Source organism: Charadrius vociferus, unplaced genomic scaffold, assembly GCF_000708025.1.
Source record: "Charadrius vociferus isolate BGI_N301 unplaced genomic scaffold, ASM70802v2 scaffold851, whole genome shotgun sequence".
Lineage (NCBI taxonomy): Eukaryota > Metazoa > Chordata > Aves > Charadriiformes > Charadriidae > Charadrius > Charadrius vociferus.
Genome location: NW_009647022.1, coordinates 45,364 through 68,875, shown reverse-complemented (window position 1 = coordinate 68,875; position 23,512 = coordinate 45,364). Strand labels below are relative to the sequence as shown.

The following is a 23,512-nucleotide window of genomic DNA, read 5'->3' as shown; positions in this document are numbered from 1 at the left end:
CTAATGTTTAATCTAAACCCACCCTCTTCCAGTTTATAGCCATTCCCCCTCATCCTATCACTACATGCCCTAGTAAAGAGTCCTTCCCCAGCTCTCCTGTAGGCCCCCTTTAGGTACTGGAAGGCCGCAATAAGATCTCCCTGGAGCCTTCTCTTCTCCAGGCTGAACAGCCCCAACTCTCTCAGCCTCTCCTCATAGGAGAGGTGCTCCAGCCCTTGGATGATCCTCATGGCTCTTCTCTGGACACGGTCCAGCAGGTCCATGTCTTTCTTATGTTGAGGATTCCAGAGCTGGATGCAGTACTCCAGGTGGGGTCTCACAAGAGTGGAGTAGAGGGGCAGGATCACCTCCCTTGACCTGCTGGCCACCTGTTTCTTGCTTTTCCATCTATAGAACTGCTATTCAGACCTAATTTCAGGATGCTATTTAGGGCCATAACAGCCAATGCCTTCAGTGATCCTTCAGTGTTATCTGTTAGAGATAACACTGACCTACCTGTTGACTAACATCGGGTGCAGGTAATATGGAGCCATGGTAATATAAGAATCATGTGTTATTCATGAAATAAACAATAGTTAACTATAGAAGGCATTTTCTGAGATATTCAAGGTCCCCTAAAATATGACTAGGTTCTCTAGTTGCAGGGACAGAATCTCATGTATATGTATTATCTGCCCACAACAAGGTGAGCAGTTCTGTAATAGCTGAAAAAAACCAAGCTGTTTATGGGAATCAAACCAATAAAAATAATATTTACTATTGGTTTGTTATGAGGAAAGAATATAGATTGGAAGGAGTGGGAAAGAATGAGACATGGATTAAGAGAAATCAAATTGTCATAGATATCATAGAAATTATCTGTCTAGGATCTCAGCTTTCAAGACTGTAATATCAGTGTCTTTCAAAAGTAGCCACATAATTATGCAGACAAAAATTACCCCATATGGACCTATTTGCTCTAGACCTTATTAGAAACTACACACTAAAATTTGTACTTATGCATCCTTCTTCAGAACAAAGATTTACAAAGATTTCTATATTACACCCCCACAATATAATAACATACAAATATATAAAAATAACAGAATCATAGAATAATTTCTGGAAGGGACCTATGGAGATCTCTAGTCCAACTACCTGCTCTAAGATGAGCCATCACCAGCATAAGATTAGTTGAGTGTTGAATGTGTCTGAGGATGGTAATTCCCTAAACTTTCTGGGGAACCTCTTCCAATATTGCATTCTCAACAGTGAAAAGCTTTTTCCAAAATGAACCTTCCAGGGCATAATTTGTGGCCTTTGTCCCTTGTTATATTGCGTGGCATCAACTAGGAAAGTTTGTCTCCATTATGTCAGTAATTTCTCTTCAAGTAATTTCAGGTTGCTATTAGCTGACTCTTAGCCTCTTCACCAAACTGAACAAGCCCAGTTCCCTCAGCCTCTCCTGGTAGGTCAGGTGTGCTGGGACTCTGATCATCTTAGTTGCCCTTTGTTTGGCCTCCTCCGGTTTACCCTGTATTAGTAACTAGATAGATGTTTTGGGTTGTATAATTTCAAAAGAAATTACTATTCTGTTTACCATATAATAGAAATAGTCAATCTTTCCACTGCCAGACTGATGAATATCATTCAAGGTGATGTGTAAGGTATCTCCAGGTGCCACAACAGTATGTGGGATGCTGATGCTGAGGTAGTTTGGGGAAGCAGACTGGTATCTTTCAGCTCTGATACTGGTTTCAGGTGATTCTAGTTTTTCTTTTCCCTCTTCAGCTTTTACCTGTCAGGGAAGAAAAGGACAGAGTGAGTAAAGTGTCCCACAGGATACAATATAGTCACCCTTAATTCATATCTTGTCACCTTATTCAGAAAATGCTGGGAAATGAGATGAGTCACTGCTGAGGCCTCATTAGCAGAAGCTGGCATCAAAAACCAGGATTTTAATTACTTCATTCCGTCACCCTATTTTTTCTCTTGCTGTATTTGCACTTGATATTTTTTAGCCTTGGCTCTTTTTGAATCAGAATCAACTTCAATGGCTTTTCCCTGTTTTATATTGTCGACGTAACTGAACCCTCTAAGTGTCCAGACATAGCCTACTCTTTGTATTGCTTAGGACATATTTCCTCACTTTCTTCTCATCATTTTCTGTCACTTCTCATGGTGATATTCCTTACAGTATCATTCCCATCCTCCATGCCAGGAAAATGCACATCCGAACCACAAAAAAAGTATCCCTGCCTCCAACACATGTGCTCCCAAAGCTCAGATGTATGAGACTGTCCTTCACTTCGGAGAGACATCCCTCAGGCCCCTGGTGTCTCTAACATATCTTACACAATCTGGGCAAAGCTGTGCAGATGGTGTAAAAAATCATGTTCCACCTGCTGTGATCATTTAATGGAAACTGATCATCCTAGTAGTCATTTGTAATTGTCTTACGAGCTTCAGCAGTGTATTTTTAAACATGGATGTTTGGGTTTTCTTTACCGTTATTTGAAGCATCTGAGCATCTCCAGGGATGTCGAAGGTAAAGGGGATTAGACCCTCTTTATTAGACAGTGCGGTCTTCTTCATAGGGGGTTTTCCAGGCACGGTAACAGTAGCAGTGACAGGTAGAAAGACAGCAGGAGAGCCATCAACCAAAGTGACAGATGCCTGTTGGAAAAACATGCTTTTCTGTTACTTCAAGGAAATATCTGGATTTAAAAAAACTCCCACAAATAAGAAGCAATTATTTTTCTTAACTGAGAAGCAATACAAAACCGTACATCTTAGTGTTTGAAAATTTGAACTTTGAGAGAAGGGGGTAGCAATTGACTCACTCTGGACTCCAGCTAAGGTAAAAATCTGTCAACACAGATTAACAGCTGCCACAGATTTTCAGTTAGCATCTATTAGATCTCATCTGCTCTCAGAGATGGTAATCTTTAAGGTAAATTTCTAACTTTAACTCTTTGTAGAAAAACTCAAAGGTGTGAAGTTTAAAAACTCAAAAACTGAAATGCATTTTTTTTTAAAAAAGGCAATACTCTGCATTAGTTTTCAGAATTTTAATTTGATATGGGGTTAATTCGATACAACACTATTATTTTAATCTTTTGCTATGGAAGTGAGGAAGAGACTGCTACATATTCTGTAAAACCTTGTAGGGCAACAGTGCACAGATGACTTCCAGAACAGAAACACAGCTTTTTCTGGCTCCAGTTTTCCTGCTTAGCCTCTGTTTGTACAGAAACGAGACAAACCAGACACACAAACAGTAGCTCCATATTGGACCTATTCCTGAAGGTCTCTGTCCTACAGAACTCCCACTGGATCAGATGATAAGGATTTTGTAAACAGGACAGATAAGAATCTCTTGCTATGGAGGCAAACGGGCACAGTCGGCTAAATACTACATACCACAACGGAGAAGGGGGCTCCAGGCACAAAATACTTTTTGGTGTTAGACAGATCAACAGCATAAGGAGATTTCACAAACTTCACATTGCTGAGTTCCTCTTCCCTCATCTCACCACCTGTCAATACCAAAGAGTATGTGTTGCTATGGGAGCAATAACTGCGTACTTGCATATTGCCATAGCATCCCTCAATTCTGTTTTCAAGATTAATTGTATTTTTAGCAGTGCATATAAAGAAAACTGAAATATGATCGCTCCCCAAAAAGCTTCAGTCCTGAGAGGAGGAAGATGGGGGTACAGGCGGATGGGGGACACAACCAGAGACAGGGCAGTGCAAGGGCAGGGTGACATGTATGGCGTTCCAGCGAGCCAGCACTGGCAGGTGTGTATTCTCAACAGCTCAGAAACTGAGCCCTGCGAAGCGGTTTGTTACTCACAACATAAAAATTCCCCTCTAACACGTCGACCAGAACAAGGTATCAGAGCATAGTGGTACTACAGTGGAACCACCACTGCGGCTGTGCACTTCCCTTTCTGAGCTGTTGGGGCTTCATTCCTGTGGGAAGGCTACATCCAAGTCCAGCATAAAAGTCACTCATAATCAGGAGGGGGATTTGTACCTTAGATCTCTAATTTTCTGAAAGAAGATTTGTTTTTTTTTCATTTTTGACAACTGGTGAGAGTTAATATTACCTAATATCATCTTCTGCAACTTTGCACCTACAAGGCAGCTTGAGCATCTGCTTCTCACCTAAAATTCTTCTAGTTAACCTACCTAAGATTCTTCTAGTTAAACAACCCATGCTTCTAGTTAACTTCTAGCTAAACCACAACTCATAACTACTTCTAAAAAATTCAGTTAGGTGGCTCGCTTTAAACTAAGTGGATTTAGAGACATACTTTCAACCTCTTCATTTTCCACTTTAGCACTCCAAGGTTGAGAAGTGTCAGTAAAGCCTGCCAGCCTTGCCCTGTCATGCATATAATTAATACCAAACCTAATGAGTACACAAGTGCGGAGGCAGCCTGCCTGTGGGGGGGGTAAGAGGAAGCGTGCAGAGCATGGCAGAGACCACGCCACACCATAAGATCTCATGTCCTGCATGCTGGTGTGGTAAGGGAAGTCTTTCAGCTCCTTTTGCTCTTGAAATATTACCACAGCATTTCTTGCACGTGGTACCTATAGTAGATTACACTAAAGAACTGCATGGCTGCAGTGCATTTGACTTAATTTTAGGATTCTAAGGAATCCTAATTAATATTTAGGATTTTTAGGAACTTTTGGAATTCTAGTAATTCTAAGCTAAGTAACTGGACTCTTTCTATAGCCAATGGCAACAGACTAAACAAAGTGCCTGAGCTCTGACTATATACCTTACTTTCAGATATCTAAAATGAAAGGGATCAATCTCCCTATGAACAACAAGAAAAATCTTGCCCATGTTGCAAAGGTCAGCTTCATCGCAGATTCAATTTCAGAGCTCAGTGCTGAAGTTGTATCTCTCACCTTAGCCTCCCTTGACTAACAATAGTGCTTGCTACAACCCAAATAACCCTTTGACTGCTGTATCTAATTTAACGCAGTGCTCACTTGTGGGTAGCTCTAATATATCTGGGAACCTACTCAATGTGCTCGCTGCTGTGAGCAAATATCTTCACAAATCCCTTGTAATGAGCTGTGGAAATAATTATTTTTCCTCTAGGAAAAAAAAGAAGGCGAACGGCCAGTGAAAAACTTCTGGATGGACATGCTCCTGGCTCATGTCTCAGATGAACGGCAAGACCAAGCTATTTGGACTATATTGTACTTGTGCATATGGCAAGTATGATGGTCTGATAAAACTGTGGGAAAGTATAAGAGGGCAAGCAGGACTCACAAGGGTTCCCTCTGGTTCCTCTTTGCAGTGAAGATTGGTCCAGTGGGACAAGATTTCCCACAGGAAGGATTACACTGGAGAAAGATCAGTGTAAATATGATAGACTGTATCAGCTGAGCCATAGTGTACTCACTTGCAGTTTCTACAGTGGTAACAGCAACATATAAATGAAATCCTTCCAGAGTGGAAATACTCTTTCTCAATTTCTCTTCCAAAAGTGTTGTATTTAAAGTAACTCTTCCTTTTCCATTCTGAATCTAAAAAGTAAGTGGGAAAAAAAAAAAAAAAGTGACAACCCTTTACTTGTTTGTTGCATTAGAATTAAAAAAAATGTCGCTTATAACATGACTACGGTATTACAGAGCCTTATAATTCAATAATTTCTGGCAATATTGAGCTCACCTGGGATAAATTGCAATAGTTCTACTGAAATCCAGTACTTACTGATAGCTGTTGTTCCAGGCCTGGAAGAAAAACTTTTTTCTCGTTTTCATCGATTATGCCGAATCGCACATATGCGACACCTTGAATTCCTTTCCCATAAGAGTGTCTTTGGAAGGAAGAAAAGTGAGGAGATGAATAAAAAGCAAGCATAAATACGACTAATCATTTTATGCTAACTAACAGCTTGAAAGCAAAAAGTGGTCCCACTCACTGATAACTCAAACATGAAGACTTTTACCCGTCTGTATACAAAGTGGTGACTTCAAGTGCAGAGAACTATATGGAGTAGATCACATTGGCAGAATCACATGGGGAGACATGGTCTGGTAAAATTTACACTGGAGTAATTTACACTTTTTTTTTTTTTTTTTAACAAATTAATGAGAACTTTAGTTGCCCAGTCATCCTCTTCACCAGGAGCAAGGGAGGCATCCAGTCTATTTAGCTTGGATTGACAGCTAATTCCTTTGTATGAGATACCTCATGAGCAAAACATTTAAAATAGGGGGCCAGAGAATCATCTCAGGGACTGATGTGAAGTATCTGGTACCTCTGAAGACCTCTGGAGACAGATTCTACCTGCTGAAATTTTAATACCTGCACTACCTGCACATGCAGATGGCATTCCCTGCAGCACAACACGCAGTGTGCTACATGAGACCTGTCATGGCCATGCCGGTGTCTTTTGCTTGTGGAAATCCAGCTTCATCTCAGTTCTGTAAAACCTCTTTCAATTTGACCTGATCTGGAGCACTGATCTATACCAATGAAACTAACTGAGAAGCAGTTCTTATGAAAACTGGTTAAAATGCCAGAAGTAATAACTGCTGGAAACAACAGTCAGTATACCAAATAACTGTTCATTACATGCATGGCCAGTTCAGAGAAATAAGTTCAATTATCAGGAATTCCATATATCGATTTTGATGAAAGTCAGGCAGGCCTGTGTAGCACCAGTAGAACCTTTTCCAACAGACGAAAGACAGTATTGAGTTATTCAACCCCATTTTTCCTCTTAAATAATGATGGTGTTAATGGGTAGTGGAGTATACATAAAGGAGTTGCACCATCCATAAACTCAAAATTGAGTGCTGCAATATCACAAAGAGAACATTTCAGGAAGGATTAAAATATTAAAGCCAGTTATCTAGTATCACTTTGTACCACAATATCCAATAATCATGATTAAAGCTAATAAGTATTCAGTAGAACCAAGTAAAGAACTGAAGGTGATCAAAAGGAGATTAGAAGACTTGAGTTTGTTCAGGCAAGCAAAAGAAGGTTGATGCAGAGATGCCTCATTTCTCTCAAGGTGCAGTGGGGAAAAGAAGGATCAGCACAGTCAAGGTGAAGAGCTCAAGGACAACAGGCAGAAGAACAACAGGGTATAAACTAGCCAGGGATGAGTTTAAACCAGAAATAAAATCCACTGAAACTGTGGGTGTGGAGAATCAATATTTCATTTTGATATAGTGCTGGGGTCCATGCAGCACATCTAGCAACTGCACCATGTTTGTGTCAGTGACTAAATGAAATTAAACGAGTGCGGTTCTTCCTCGGAGGCTGAGGCCGGCTGACGCAGCACAGCCCGTGCCCACTCTACTAAACCCCTCATCTTCCACATCTGGGTGGCCACATGCAGACCTGGGCTGGACCTTGATCCATGCTTCCTCCTGAACTTTCCAGGAATTGTTTGGGGAGGGCTTTATGGCTGAGGTCAGGCCTGTGCTGCGCACCAGCCAAACCATCAGCAGCCAAGTTCTGGGGCTCGGGAATCTTTGCTGGAACTGTTTGGTTTACTCCCCAGGTGGGTCAAATATCTCTTCTGGTATCACATTCAAATGCAACCAAAGCTCTTCCTGCAAGAGAATAATTCTTCTTATAAGGAAAACATCTAAGAAGTAATATGTCAAAAGATATTAAATAATGTTTGAATATAATAATAATTCATTTGCTGCTCTCCATTTGGAGGGCTTTTCAGAGCCAAACACAAGATGAAACATAAATGATCTCAGTATTGATGGCACTTCAGTCACATGCACCCACATAGTTCAATACTAGTATTTAATGTTTATTTAACTAAAGGCTACTATAAGCCAAATTACTTAAATGGTTACTGTCAGTGCTTAACAAAATCACAAACTTTTTTTGTATAGACCAGACTTTTTCTAATCTGTATATTTTATTAGCAATTTTTATACTGGATCTTTCCTCTCTTCCATATTGACTGTCTCCTCCCTGCCAACCCCATCAGGTACCTCAAACAAACTACTATCCACCAGTGCCTTATCAATAAGGTAGTCTTCTACTATTCAGTTCTGCTTATATTTGCAAAAGGCTACACTCAAACAGGCTTTGCCTAGGAATCTTAATTAAATACCTTGTTAAAATTCTATGTTATTCTGTAGAGTTAGTAAATTATTGGCATCTAACCTCACTGTTCACACAACCCCCAACATTGTCACCTGTATATTTCTATGATGTTATTCAAGAATAATTGTGAATTGTGGTTCTGTGTTAACGAGTCTTAAGGAACATGGTGAATCAACCTCAAAAAGCAATGAGGTGCTGATTATTTTTTAAGGAGCTATTCTTGGTGAAGGTCTAACATTACTTGCTGATGCTGTATATTCAGCTCTCTGCTAACACATCAAAATTAATGGAATAATTCTGAGCTTTTGTCGAGATAAGGAGAAATAAAGAGAATAATTATTTCGGTGTTATTTAGATAAGGCAAAGTATCTTATTTCAGGAGATATATTTCTTCCATATCAACTACCCAGTGTGTTTGGCAATATCCTAAACACCTACTCAATGTGACAGTAGTTGCTAATATTATTTTCTGGTCTTTAAAGATATAAAAATTAGGAATCCACAAAACCAAAGAAAATAAAATGCGTGTAAAAAGGTGGTCAGTCTTCTCACTCCTTTGAAACTGAAATGATGTCTACCAACTATGAGAGAACCCAACTTAACTGCCTCCATCTGCCTGTTCTCATTTAACTTAATTTATTTCTCTTTGAAAAAAAAAATAACAGAGGTATCAAATTCTAATTTAGTCACCACAGAGACACTAATTAAGAGATCTAACTTTTCGTGCAGAGGTTCTTTGACTTCAGAAAACATAAACTTCTGTTCAAGTGCAGTATTAGGTTTGTTTCTGCCTGTTTCTAGTATATTGTTTTTCATGAAGGAACTTCACATACTCTTACATCAAAACGATACCATTTCTATGCCATGAATTTATATTTTTTTTTGCACTGAGTCATCTTTAAAATAGGTTTAAAGTCTAACTTTAGTCAAATTTAAAATATCTGAATTAATGTCATACTCAACCACTTCACTTAAATGACTGGCATGTAGATCCCGGACTTAGAAATCTCATAAAAGTATGTCCTACTGAAGTCACCAACTCTAGTTGCATGAGTAGTGACCTCAGTAAAAAGGAAATACACCACTAAGTCTCCAGAGAACTATTTGATTTCTCTCTCCATCTTCCCAAAGTGCAAGGTGGCCAGGATATTCCTGATCATTTTGGATTCCAGTTAAGTGCTAAATGAAGGAAGAACACCCTCCTAACAGACAGTGGGTTAGTATTTCCACTCCTAAGAACCCTGAAAATTCACCAGCCATGAAGGCTTGGTATATATTTATAAGTCATTGTTAGACAATACAGCAAATTTAGATTTAGATCTGTCAGTGTGGGATCAAAAAAAGCACAAAATATTCAATCTAGGTTCAGTCTGTTTCTTCAGAAGTATTAAAAATATTTTGATGGGTTAATATTTCACTGCCCAACTCCCTAAGAGATAAGGTACTGTATGTTTGATGCCATCCTAACTTGATATGTGATCAGGTATAATTTATTGTCCATAGAGCCCTGCCTTGTGGTTTGGCCAGTCTGAGAGCTTTTTAGCCATGTCTGATCCAGATCAGTGTTGTACTGTGGTACAGTAATGCGTGTGTCTGGAAGCTCTCTGATCAAGTGTATTAATTCACCTGGAGGAATTTCTGCATAAAATCATTACTCTCAAACTTCAATGGGCTTTGAGAAAGTTTCATACCCAAACTTGACTTCATCTTTACTTGGATTACATTAAATAGCAACATCTGAGGCTTTAGAATGTTTCTAAATGTTTAAACCAAAAAAAAAAAGTATGAAGAAAAGCAGGTTGTTGGCTTGCTTGGAACCTTACTTAGCAAACCAAAGGAAAGTTCTAAACTGTCACCTTCTTACTAGCAAACTAAAATATTCAGAAAACCTTGTTTCGTTTTGATCACCACCACTTGGACCCAAGTTGCACTTTACACTGATGTCTCAAGTTAGTAGTGGAAACAGAGAGTACATAAGATCAAAGTCAGATTCAAGTAAAACCAGAAGCTGGTTAACTGTTAATAACCAGGAGAGGAAGAAGCTGCAAAGTTCATTATCTATTTATCAGCCTCCTAAAACAGCCTTGCTGTGAGCACACCTACTTTGCCTCGATATCAAACACAAAGTTTTCATTCCAGACGTGGTAGTATGGCTGAAGTGGGATGAGTTTGACTTCAAAAGATGGAAGTTCTGCGTGAAAAAAAGAAGACAAAAGGTCACGACGTGAGTTTCAAACATATCTTAAACTCCTGGCATATGCCAACGCCCACTGAGAGGATGCAGTCGTGTTCATGTCTTAGTTTGAATCACCAGTGCACTTCTGAAGCAAATCTCCTGATCATCTTCCCTTACTCTGCTTTACCTCAGTAGTGGAGCAGTCTTTGAACACACAAAACTAATTTATTCCCAATGAAAATAAGTCAGCAGATGAGCTCCCACTGCTAATGGGCATTAAGTGCCCTGGACTGGAAGCAATCTATAGTAAAACCACCCTGAAATGGGTTGAGTGTGGACATGAGGTCCTCAGCATCAGCTGTGTCACTCTGCAATTTGCTCCTATAAAGCCAAATTATTTGCTACTGTAGATATAACCAGAGTAATTTGCTCCTGGATGTAGGTGTTTGCAGAGGATGCAGTGGCCTCCACTTTTCTGTTACACCCACCAGCTAAGGAAAAACCAGTTTTGTTAAGCTGAGATTTTGGTACAATCCTAGGGTTTTCTTTTGCCTTTAAAAAGAAAAAAAAAAAAACAACTCACACTAAATTTCACAAGAAAACATAATTTCAGCACAAATAAATCAAGCCATATCTTACCCCAATTTGTTAAATTTCTACATTTCTTTTATTTTTCCGCAGTGCCCTTACTTGTCATTAAAAAAGCTTATCTGAGTATAGGAACCACTCTAATCAACTTCCAAACTGAATTCTACTGAGAGAAAATAGTTAGCGCTTTTTTTTTCCCATTTTAATCTTTACTCAAAAATTTAGCCAGAATTGCAATGATTTTAAAATGGAGCTTATCTCCTAAGTTACTAAGTCTGTATAAAAATAAAGGTGTTTCTCAAATAGAAGCGGAAGTCACACAACACCAGAGTTCTCCTTCTGTGCACCAGAGATAGCAATGAGGCAGTGAAACACTGTGAATCTTGTCCTTACTACCTAACTACAGCCAGGTTTAATTATGGCAGTATATCTTTTAACATATGATGAGTTCATATATTTATAATGCAAATTGCATATTCTCTTACCATAATTTTTAACTTCAAATTCAGCAGAAACATTAGACATTTCGTATTGATGAAACCAGGCTTTGATCTTCCAAGTTCCAGGCCTAAAGTTCAGATTCAGCAGAAAAGAGTTAATTAGGATTCTTTAGATATTTTAGGATGCTAATTCAATTTATCTCTGAATGCCACTATTTTCCTTGCTTTGATCTCATCCCAAACTAATTTATTAATGGCATTCTCTTTGCTGGGAGGAGCCAGCAACTTATTTCCAAATGTCCTAGGAAACACTCAAAAAGGCTTGATGAGGAACTGCAAGATACCATACTTGCAAACCACAGTTAACATGCACTGCCTTTGAAAAGCCCTCAGAAATAGAGAATTCACCATAAATTTCTTACAGCTTACCTTCATTGTGATGTCAAAATCACCTAGCATGCAAGAACACACTGAATATCAAGTAAAAGCTTGTCTGTTTGAAACCAGAGGTAATTAATTACACTTTGCACACTGAGTCCTTACAGAAGTGCTCTTCTGAATGTAGTCATACAGTTGAGCAGATACATAAGCAGTTTGCTAAGTTGTGCCCTACCTGTGTTGCTAACTGCAGCATATTAACATTAAATTCTGGAATCATGGCTTCAAGATGAGGTGCATAAAGGCAGGAAGATACTAACTGTGGACTCAATCTCTGTTCCATGGTGAGAGAGAAACAATGTTTAGAATAGGATGGAGAGGAGAGGAGAGGAGAGGAGAGGAGAGGAGGGGAGAGGAGGGGAAGGAGAAAAGAAAAGAAAAGAAAAGAAAAGAAAAGAAAAGAAAAGAAAAGAAAAGAAAAGAAAAGAAAAGAAAAGAAAAGAAAAGAAAAGAAAAGAAAAGAAAAGAAAAGAAAAGAAAAGAAAAGAAAAGAAAAGAAAAGAAAAGAAAAGAAAAGAAAAGAAAAGAAAGGGGAGGGGAGGGAAAAAAAAGAAAAGAAAAGAAAAGAAAAGAAAAGAAAAGAAAAGAAAAGAAAAGAAAAGAAAAGAAAAGAAAAGAAAAGAAAAGAAAAGAAAAGAAAAGAAAAGAAAAGAAAAGAAAAAAGTAATTCAAGCAATTCAGCAGTTAAAAATCTTAAGTACTTAAGTGCTTCAACAGGTAAGGGGGGTTGCATCTGGCTGGCTAATAGGAGGTGGGGTTAGTCCTCCTCACTTTAGACATTATACTGTGAGGTCTTACATCTGCATAGGTCCCCTCAGGCTCCTCCACAGCCAATGGAGACAAGCAGACAGTGCTGAGGTGTCTCATCCTGACTTAGGCACCTAAACCAGGTCAGATGAATGGCAGCCTGGACAGGTTACTTTCTCTCCAGTTTCAGAGAAGGGAGTGCGGGGTGACCAGCTCGGGTGTAGACCCTGCCATGGCAGGAGGCCCCAGGGCTGGTTCCAGAGCAACCACACATGGTCCCCTGCTGTCATGTGCTGACAGTGCGCTGCCGTGGTGCTTCCCAGGTGTAATCAAAGCAAAACTGCTGGCTTTAATGTACATTGTGTCTCCCTGCTGTTATAAATAAAGCCGACAATGCACAGTAAGAAAAAAAGAGGAGAGGAAAACAGGGGAGCAGAGCAAAATGAAGGGAAAGGAAGGGCAGGACTCTTTTTTTTTAGCTTGAAGATAGTTCTGCTGCAAGAGATATTTCAACCTGTGAACTGTTTTAATGCAGAAGGCACAGCAGAAACGTACTCGGCAATGTCAGGTATTTCAAAGTTTTCACTGAACGCTGTTTTTATTTTCCGATCTGACTTTTTAACCACCATTCCTTTTGAATTCTGTTGAGAGAGAGAAAATAAACATGAAGTTATGCACCAGGTGTCAAACATATACATCCAAAAGCTCAAGTCTGTATACTGGTCTTAAGGAAGAGAAAATGCTCTGCTTACTTTCCTACTTTAATATTCACATGTTACGTTTTCCTCCATGCTCCTGATATTGGCCAAAAGTGAGTAGACATATTTCACAGTGTGTAAATACTGATTTCTGGAGAGGAGTCATAGCTATAGTTTTACTCCTGGATCTTCTGTGGAAGCTTTTAATAGTTCCTGTCCTGAAGAAGCACTCATTAACAGTGTTTTTTGTATACTTACTAGCACAGCAACTGTAACTGTGTCATCTGTTGGCCTCATAGCATTGTCCAGAATGAAGATCCTGTATTTTACTGTTTAAGAGAAGAATAAATGTGTTCACATATTCATTTCTGGCCTTTGTAGATAGCAATTAGCTCTAAACTGAGTTACTGAATTTAGGATGAAACGCTTTCTTTTAATGAAAAGAAGCCTGAGAAATTTCAAAAAAGAATTGCATCCTTCCTTAGGCTTTGCATGTTACACGACCGACCAAATAATTTTTTGAAAGAAATTCCAAAAAAAATACTCAGGGACCTTCACTTGCTTTTGTATTCCTTCTACAATCAAGGCCTGCAACCAAACTCAAAAACTTTTTTGACTCCCCATTCTTCTTAATTAAATTGTTACGTAACAAAACAATTGTGGTCTTCACGTGAAAAGGATACTTATTGCTGGTGTTGCAAGCAGAAGCAATAGGAGGTTATCTGCAGGTTTCTCACAATTTTGTTTTCCAAAGGAAAGTCATTATTATGCTTTTTGAACAAAAAGGAGAAGATTTTGTGTGGTTCTTGCCAGAAGAAAAAGCGACTTTTTGACTCCAGTGACATTTCCCCATGGGTTGCTGCAATGTGCAGTGCAGACCCTGCACAAGCCCTGGCTGCAGAAGGTGAGTTTAAAATCTGGACTGGCTAGTAAGCACAGAGGTAGCTGGGGTTAAACGAGAAGGATTTACATTAGGAAGGATCAAGTCATTGTTACTTTTTCTAACCATGCCCTTGTGACATCTATATTCAACATCTGAAACGCAGCATTTGTATTTTAACCTTTGGAACTTGGTGTGTATATAGGCTTATCCGTCTGAATAAAAATGTAGCCTTTCTTGGAAGACAGGAGGATGCGAGTGCTTTGAATGCTCTCCTTATAAAGGTCCTTGCTTTTGGTGACTAGCAGAACATGCGGCCGATTACTCTTCTTGAACAGATCCTGTTGCAGAGTCCCTGGCTTCACCTGAAGAGGACAAAAGGAAAAACCCCGCAGAGTCATATATGAACCTGGTACATTCAGAGCCACACAGCTGAGGACCAAAAGAGCTGAAGTGCTTAAATAATTTTATTAGCACCACTGAACAGAAGATCCTCAATTATATCTTTCTTACTGGCTATTAAATCTTTCTTACTGGGTGAACATTTCTTTTTAAGTAGAAATAATAACTAATCTCCCAATTTCTGCCATAAAAATACACATTCTTCTTGTGTCTGATAGCAATAACTCAAACCCAGTGACTTTTCTTCAGGCTACATGCATGTTAAACTCCAGCTACCATGTCGTTTAGTAGCCATAGCAGTATCCTGTAAGCCTTCACTTGTTAAAATCTTGGCTATGAGATTAGAACTTTACCTCATGCAGGTTAATATGATGTTTCTAAACATCATGGTCAAGAGGAACCAGATGTGAAAGCTCAGCATTTAGCTTTGGGAGTAATCAATCAGAGCTAAACTGAGTCTTGCTGTGTGCTGTTTTCCAACCAAATAGCCCAAACTAGTAGTTCTGAACTAAATGCTGCCAAACTTCAAAGAGTGATGTCAGAAGCAAACAATGCAAAGCAGGATGTAAAGAAGAATTAATCAAATTACAGGTTTGCAGAAATATCACAGGCTTTGGCCTGAGAGCCCCAACATTTTTAAAGGTTCCTCCTGTTTTTTAAGAACAGACAGTATGTCAAAGGCATGAATACAGTCTTAGTTCAAGTGATGCAGAACAACAAACAGTGATAAAATTCATAAAAATGAATGTTTTTAAATTTAATTGCATCTACAACAATGAAAAGATTTTTCATCACCGTGTGACAAAATCTGGAGCTTGCTTGTTGGCCACGAAAGAGCACTCGCAATCACCACTGAAATTATATTAGGCAATGTTTTATTAGCTGGTTGGGTGAATAAGGTGCTGCTGTCATCGGAGTTGGTGTTTTGTCATCCGTCTCTAGGGATCAGTGTTGTCTCTGTTCCAACATATTCCTAGTACAAATTATGTGGTTTTTATCACCAGATGAAAACCTTAACATCACTATGATGGTAGACTCACCATTACTTTTTTCATCTCCTGGTAGTTGTTGTTTTCATTAAGGTTAAAGATGATCGTTTCTGATAGGAGCTGATTTTTTGTCTCATCTTTGAAGTATGCAGTAACTTGCACAGGGCGCTGTGCTCCATGGACTTGAACGGTTATTGTCTCATGAGTGCCCAAATGCACCACATTTGGGGCAGTAATAAGAAACCTAGACCAACATAGAAACAGATTGTCCAGTATGTAGGCTGATTTTTGTGTAATGTCCAACCAACACAAAATTTAAAGAAAAAACCTCCTACGGAATAGTTGAGCTTGGAACCTGTGGAGATCACCTAGTCCATCCCCATTGTTAGTCAGGGTAGAGGTTAAAAGAAGACAGTTTGTCTCCGACTGATCCCTAAATTCTGAACGATCACATTTAGGTCTTACGAAAGTCCTATAGATAGGAGAGAAAAAACCTGCAATATGTCCCAGGCACTGCCAATGCCTTTTATAGTCCGGTTTAGCTCAGAGAAAGTTCTATGAACTCAACTTTCTGGAAACAAAACCAGGCCATACATTAAGAGACAATGAACAGATATTCATAAATACATACGTGATACTATGACGTCATCTATCTTCATGCACCTAAATTATGCCAGCTTATGCCTCAATATGTCAGTAGGTATCCATTTCCTATGTAACTATATGTATGGGGTTTCAAGTAGCTGATCTTTATTCAGATGTCACTGTTTGTGAAATGCTGGTAATGAGAGACCATGGAAGGTGAGACCACAGCCCTGGGAATGGCTGAGTTGGAGACTAAACTGGTTGGCATTTAGTTTTTTATCTTTATGACTTTCCTTTATTCTTAACTCTGCTCTGGTGCTTCTTGGTAATTAATTTCATGACATTTAAAATGTAGATCATCATTCTTTCCCTCTTTTTTTCAAGTATCTTTTACACACAAAAATCAGCGCACTATATGAAGAGCTGTCCTAATCATAGAATCATAGAATAGTTAGAGTTGGAAGGGACCTTAAAAATCATCTAGTTCCAACCCCCATGCCATGGGCAGGGACACCTCCCACTAGATCAGGTTGCTCGAAGTCCCATCCAACCTGGTCTTGAACATTTCAGCGGATGAGGCCTCCACAACTTCTCTGGGCAACCTGTTCCAGTGTCTCACCACCCTGACAGAAAAGAATTTCTTCCTAATACCTAATCTAAATCTACCCTCTTCCAGTTTAGAACTGTTACCCCTCATCCTATCCCTACGCCCCCTGATAAAGCAGTTCCTCCCTGTCTTTCCTGTAGGCCCCCTTTAACTACTGGAAGGCTGCTATAAAGTCCCCCCGGAGCCTTCTCTTCTCCAGGCTGAACAACCCCAACTGTCTTAGCCTGTCCTCATAGGAGATCAGATAGCCCTCTGATCATCCTCATGGCTCTCCTCTGGACCCACTCCAACAGGTCTGTGTCCTTCTTATGATATAATTGTACATATAGAAAGAACAGTTCTGAGGTCAAGAAAGCTGCTTTTGGAAAATGATTATGCTGCAGGACACATGTAAAATGAAAGGTAATTGATTTTACCATTATCAGAATGGGTTGGCTGAACTTTCTCTTTTTTTACCTTTTTCATTTTAATGTTTCTTCTTTCTTAAATTTATAAAATGAAAGGTAGGGTATAGAAATAAGGGAATAAAGCCAATATGTTTTTTTTTAAAGTGAAACTCAAATTTTCTTCTTTTTTTTTCTGATAATAGTCATGGTGCACTGTGAAAACAGAGTAAAAACTCTGTTTCCCCTTCTGTCTCCCCTTCCACACGATTAGTGAAAAGTACCATAGGTGGTCTGAGTCTTCACACAAACATGGGGATCTTGGGAAAGAAAAACAAACCAGCCTTCAATAAACATTAAAAAGTTTTATCATTTTTACTTATATATTCATGAAAATACTTTCTAATGTTTCAAGTTTATCATGAATGGTGAAACTCGTCCTTCAGTTACATCTACCCTCACACAATGCTTGATCCTGACCTTTATTGTTTTCATTTGTCTAATTGTCTTCTCTGATTAATTAGTCAGGCAGGTTTGACATCTATATATATTCAAATACTTGAATGTTGAGGAGAAAGTTTTCATTTTCATTTATTCTCAGAGTTCATTGCATTTTCTCAGTGGCATTGAAGGGGGTTTACTCTAAAAATGTCACTGCATCACCCACTCAGAGTCTGTTGGCTTTAGCAAATAGTGAGTGAACATCTATACAAGACCTGTCATTGCATATGGAAAAGACAATGTAATGCTTGCTCTCTGCCCTAGACTACAGAAATTTAGGGTCTTTTCTTTACAGCAGTATAGTTAGTTGTTTAAAAGTTTTCCTATGCAATAGCTTGGACAGACATGGTCACTAGCCTACACTGCCCATAATCTCATCTAGCCAGGCACAGACCATATCTGGTGTCGAAGCATCGTGATGACTTTTTCCTGACATAATGTTCAGTTTCATATACCTGATACATGCAGCACATTGTATTTCCCACATCCAATTACCTCTGAAAAAACCTAACTCAGTCCCCATTTCTACTAAGATTTTGTCACAGATGATGAAGCCTGTGCTTTACTGAAGATGAAATTGCCTCAGGATGCACCATAGGTACCCCAATACCGAGTTTCTGTAGTTTTCATGCTGATGTGGACACTGGAGGTCAACACCAGACTGCAGGCAGGAGTCTACACCTGACTAAAGCCAGAAGAGAAAAAAGTATTTGGGGCTGGAGATAACCTTAAAGGTGGGCTGATACAGAAGTTGAGGAGAGTTTGGTCTGACTGCCCAAATATCTCATCAAAGGTCTCCTCTGGCAATGCCAAGTACCTGAATACACTTGATCCTGGTGGGAACAAAGCAAGAGTCTCTTCTCCTGTACCTCTGCCCTACAGATAAAAGTAGGTCCTTTAACTTGCTCCATAGATTAGAAGGTCCTTTAACTTGCTCCATAGATTTTCTCAAAGAGTTACATATATTTCCCAAACCCAGGAATTTGTCCAACTAGAAGAACCAGTATCAACATATGTAAATCTCCACTAAAACAGACGATAAGTACAGAAAAATACTGAAGCTCTCCCAAATGTGGAATCTTGGCTTTCTGCAATGTATAAATCAATTACAGAAAGGAGAATTATTCTTTCCCAAGATTTTCCAATCCAGTAAATGTCATAAACTGAAGATGAACAAGCAGCAATAACAGCAATAACACCATGTTTTTAGTAGGACATTTTATTTATTTGTTACTGAATGGAGATCTTTCCCCTTAAAAGTGCCTTAAAAGGACAATTTTAAGGTTTTTACTTTTTACCTATTTAAGGTTGCACAAATTTTCAGTGGTGCAAGAAACAGGCTTTGTTGATTCTCTATCAAAACTATTAGCATTTCCTACTTTCTCTTTCAAGGGATTTGTTAGGAGTGAAGAATGAATAATAAAATGTACTTACGATGGTGCTTGCTGTGTATTGGACAACAGCGAACAAAAGCTCATCAAAAATACCAGCCTTTCCATTGGAAAACTCTACAACAGCTGCAAAACAGAAATATCAAACAGCCACTGTCAATCTACCCTTGAGGTGCAGGTTTTAAGAAATGGGCTGATGGCACATTGCAGCAAAGAACATTACCTATCCTGGTTATTTATTAATAACTTGCAAAGCCGTGCAACCGATAATGACAGACACGCTGGTGATGCTCAAAGTAATAGCCTGGGGAGAGACATTCTGGACTAAGCCACAATTTTACATTCCATTATTCATTCATTCCCTTTCCAGCTTCAGTATTTTCACATGATAACGACTAAAAGTGGTGTGCAGAGAGAAGTTTTCACAAACACTGCAAAGGCAATCCTAAATTAAACAAGACACCATGGCTAAAAAAGTGGCTGTAAAGCACTTTTAAACGGGGACAAATGCAAGTGACAGGTCCCTTCTCTATGCCATTACTTAATGCCAGGCATCTCTGTGGTCGAGCAAAGGTGAGAGAAAGCTCCTTCTGGTTTAGATAGCACCAAAGGAACAGTGCTGGACTGCCTGTACATCTCCATCCCAATGCATAGAGCTTGAAGGCATTCATCTGCTTTAACTTAGGTGGAAATAAAATGGATATCTCTGTCTAAGCTACTCAGGCAAGTTTTTCTTTATGGTCAAGACAGAAGGCTTTTTCAGAGGGTAATTAGTCTCAACTTAGCATAAGCACATGAGATGACTCATCAACTGAAGGGATTCCAGAGTGCAGGAAAGACACTCAATGTCTTAAAAGGCAGGATACTGAAAAACAGGGGGGAAAAAATAATCTGATGAATAACTGTTTGTGCAGGAACCAGTTTTGATCAAAGGGAAATGAAAGAACAAACTGAAACTCTCATTGGCTCTCATTTTTGCAAGCCTTTACTGGATCGTTTTCTCCCAAACTTGATTTTGTTTACTCATGAGAATGGAAAAATGCCCATCTGATCTACAGGCAGATCAAATCCCAGAAATGATCACATGGCTGCCCACAAGTTCTGGGGGTAAACCGCCTTTTAAAACACCACATTTAAGTCTCTGTCTTTAACTATTAGCAACAGATGCCTTAAATCGGCACTCCATTGTGTGTAAAGTGAACTCATGCTCACAGCAAGGACGCGCTGCCCACAGTCATGTTGCACTGTGAGGGTAAAAAGGGACCTCCACCTCACCCCACCCCTTGCCTAAGAGACATCCTTTGCCTTGCTCTTCAGACAAAGCAGCTCCAGCTAGAGCTGCTTCAAGACAAGGAGGTAGGGGAAGAGAAGAAGGTGTAAGGTGTCAACAAACCAGTTCACTATTTTACACTGAGTATCTCACAAGTGTGGTATCTCCCTCTGAGACAAAAACAGATGGATGACAAATACTTTCTGCCCATTAGCGGTCACAAAAAGTACCAGCAGCAGTAGCAACAAGAATGTTTCTGAATTCAAAGGCACATTAACAAAAGCTAAGGTTTGCCTTAGGCATAGTTTTTTTCTAAGAGATAGTCAATTGTTTCCCCCCTTGCTCTTCTGGCTTCTACTCTCACTTCAGTTCTCAGTCAGGAAGGAGAAGGTGAGGAAAGGTACCTGTGGATCCTCAGGGTCCAAATCCATGCTCTTTGGGTGATGTTTACAGAAGATGAGAAATTGGAACTGTTACAACGAAAGTTATTTTCACTTTGCCCTCTCTCTCTCCACCCTTTAATTCCCTCTGCAGTTACGCACTGACAAAATTTATTCCCATGCCAAAATCAAATCACTTTCCTCGGGGCCTCTGGCCTCCCAAACCCAAGCTAGGTGGTGAGGAAGAGCAGAGATTTCCACCACAAAGCTGGTCTGTGGTCAGCATGAAGATAAATGTTTTGTTCTCTTGGGAACAGGGCTCATGGTCTCCCTGGGAAGCAGAAGACACATGTTGAACTTGCATTTGGTAAAATAAGGACTTTGCACTCTTGCATGAACAAAGAGAAGATAATGGGGGAAGCTAATTAAAAGCAGCAGTAGCTGCGGAGCATGCTAAGGCTCCTGCCATTTTCAGAAACAGTTCCACTGCTAGTTCTTATACCACTGCCATCCAAGGTTGGGGCTGATGCAATCACTGAGCAACCTCAGACACTAAAACAGAACAAGAAATGAGTCTGAATGGGTCCTTTATTTTTGCTCCAGACAAATAAAAAAATAAGAAAAAAAAATCAACATCCACAAGGTCAATGCCCTTTCCTTGAGAAACACATACAGAGCTCTCCTAGCTGAAAAATCAACAATTTGCAGAAGACTTCAACACAACCAGAATGGATTTCCTACTCCTGAAGTCACAGGAAAGGCAAGTCTGCGCTGTGGGGTCACACCAAAATCTGGCTGTTGTGCCAGTCTTTATCAGAGGGCAGGAGAGGGGCTTTCCATTGTCCGCGCCGGCTTGTTTGCCAGGGGACTGAGGTCTGTTTGCACAGCTAGACAAATAGCCATGTATGAACTCACAGCAAGACATTTTCACAGATCACTTTTTAAAGGGGACCTTGCAAAAAACATTTTTTACTTCCACTTTTTTTTTTTTAAATTGGATTTGCACATTTTTGTTTCCATGTGAAATATGAACATATATGTGTGTGTGCATAATGTCTATCCACAGCAACATGTTGCATAACCATTTTATGCTTGAATTTAATGATCTGTTCTGACTCCTAATAAAGACATTTTTTGTCCGAAATACAAACCAGGAACTGTAATCAAATAGGGATTTTTCTCACTGTCTCTCACAAACACAAAAGAGCAAGTGTATACATAAATATTTATATAACTAGACTTAAAATTCCTTATGTTATATTTATCTGTCTCTGGGTTTGTAGAAAATGATCATTCTCTAGCATCACAGATTTTTTCAGATTGACTGGGATTGGGATTTCTAGTATAATGTAAAATATTCTGGTTCAAAGCCACATTCAAATATAGTGAAATGAAGAGAAGAGAAGAGAAGAGAAGAGAAGAGAAGAGAAGAGAAGAGAAGAGAAGAGAAGAGAAGAGAAGAGAAGAGAAGAAAGAAAAGAAAAGAAAAGAAAAGAAAAGAAAAGAAAAGAAAAGAAAAGAAAAGAAAAGAAAAGAAAAGAAAAGAAAAGAAAAGAAAAGAAAAGAAAAGAAAAGAAAAGAAAAGAAAAGAAAAGAAAAGAAAAGAAAAGAAAAGAAAAGAAAAGAAAAGAAAAGAAAAGAAAAGAAAAGAAAAGAAAAGAAAAAAAATTCTCTCAGTTGAAGGTCTCCAGCACATGCATAAAAGGCAGAACACAGAAAACTCACCCTAAAATAACTTATGCTTCTGTTCTTTTTCTAAAGGCAAAGTTCTTTCCTATTTACTCATCAGCCTTTTTTCACCAGGTACGCTATTGATCCTTCAGTTGACTCACAGTCCAGTGCAGTGTGCGGAAAGCACAGTCTGGGATTGATGTATGTGTAAGACAGAGCTAGTGATCTCTGAGCTCAAGGAGACAGATTTGTTTTATTTTGAATATATGTTACCTCTCCTTTCAGTAACTTTATTTGAACTTTGTGTTTTTTCAGTGGTTCAAGCACTGGCAGTAGTTTTTGTTCTTTGGTGTGAAGTGCTTTCAAAACGCTTTTTCCCCTTAATCTGCCTAAATACTAACAAGACCAAGCTCTTCTTTCACTTTCCTCCTGCGTTCTTTCACCTCTGCCTGGCAGAAGGGTACAAAGGACAGCTTCACAAAGCACATTTTACAAATAAGCACCGCAATGATATCGTCTTTGCTGGGTTACAGGGAATTGTGAGAAACACAAAAGGCAATATTTCACTTCTGACATTTCAGAAAATTAGATTTTAAAATCCCTTTTCAACAGCAGACCATGAAGTGTGGGTCTAATTTGAAAAGTTCCTCTTAACAGCAGCATAACTTCTCTTTAACATCAATGTAAATTGAAAATGTAAATTGAAACTATTTTTTTTTTCTTTACCGTAATCTAGGTCATGAAGTAAAACGTTAATCTAGTCTCTAGTTGCTTTTGCGAAAATTGTCCTTTTTGTCTTGATTTTCTTCAAACATTCTGCATTTAGTGCTCCTAAGTGTATCTGCTGAAAAAAAAATAATTCTATTTAAAAGAGGAAAACCATATATCCATGGCCTTTTCTGCTCTCACTAGAGGATCCTGGATTTGGAGGGGATTAAGAAACAAGCCTTAGTTTCTCCTCATGGGTTCCTCCATCATTTTCCCAATGGGTAGGCTCAATTCTGTGATTTTACTTAACATTGTGTCAAAAAAAAAAAAAAGAAAGAAGAAAAAGAAAAAGAAAAAGAAAAAGAAAAAGAAAAAGAAAAAGAAAAAGAAAAAATATAAAATATAAAAATAATATTCAGGATTTTTGAAAAATGTAAAAAACCAGCACTGCTTCTAGGAGTTTAGTATGCTGCAAAGATTACCTATATAAGATATTATGGTTTTTTTTTAGGTCAAGCAACAATTGCATTATACTACTGACATAATATTACCCCCTATTGTAA

General features: G+C 38.9%; 1 protein-coding gene across 1 annotated transcript in view; it reads right to left on the bottom strand.

Annotated features, from left to right (window-relative positions):
- Nucleotides 1–19,106, bottom strand: part of LOC104295716 (complement C4-A-like) — a 39,983-nt gene extending 20,877 nt beyond the window's left edge. Inside the window, exons 1-12 of the mRNA XM_009895493.1 lie at nucleotides 18,964–19,106; nucleotides 15,505–15,697; nucleotides 14,244–14,427; nucleotides 13,441–13,511; nucleotides 13,040–13,125; nucleotides 11,345–11,427; nucleotides 10,199–10,286; nucleotides 5,723–5,828; nucleotides 5,412–5,535; nucleotides 3,403–3,518; nucleotides 2,488–2,655; nucleotides 1,580–1,777 (exon numbers count right to left, since the gene is read on the bottom strand). Coding sequence (XP_009893795.1) covers nucleotides 1,580–1,777; nucleotides 2,488–2,655; nucleotides 3,403–3,518; nucleotides 5,412–5,535; nucleotides 5,723–5,828; nucleotides 10,199–10,286; nucleotides 11,345–11,427; nucleotides 13,040–13,125; nucleotides 13,441–13,511; nucleotides 14,244–14,427; nucleotides 15,505–15,697; nucleotides 18,964–19,028 — 1,482 coding nt within the window. The 5' untranslated portion in view covers nucleotides 19,029–19,106. The remainder of the gene's footprint in view (nucleotides 1–1,579; nucleotides 1,778–2,487; nucleotides 2,656–3,402; nucleotides 3,519–5,411; nucleotides 5,536–5,722; nucleotides 5,829–10,198; nucleotides 10,287–11,344; nucleotides 11,428–13,039; nucleotides 13,126–13,440; nucleotides 13,512–14,243; nucleotides 14,428–15,504; nucleotides 15,698–18,963) is intronic.
- Between the last annotated feature and the right edge of the window lie 4,406 nt (nucleotides 19,107–23,512).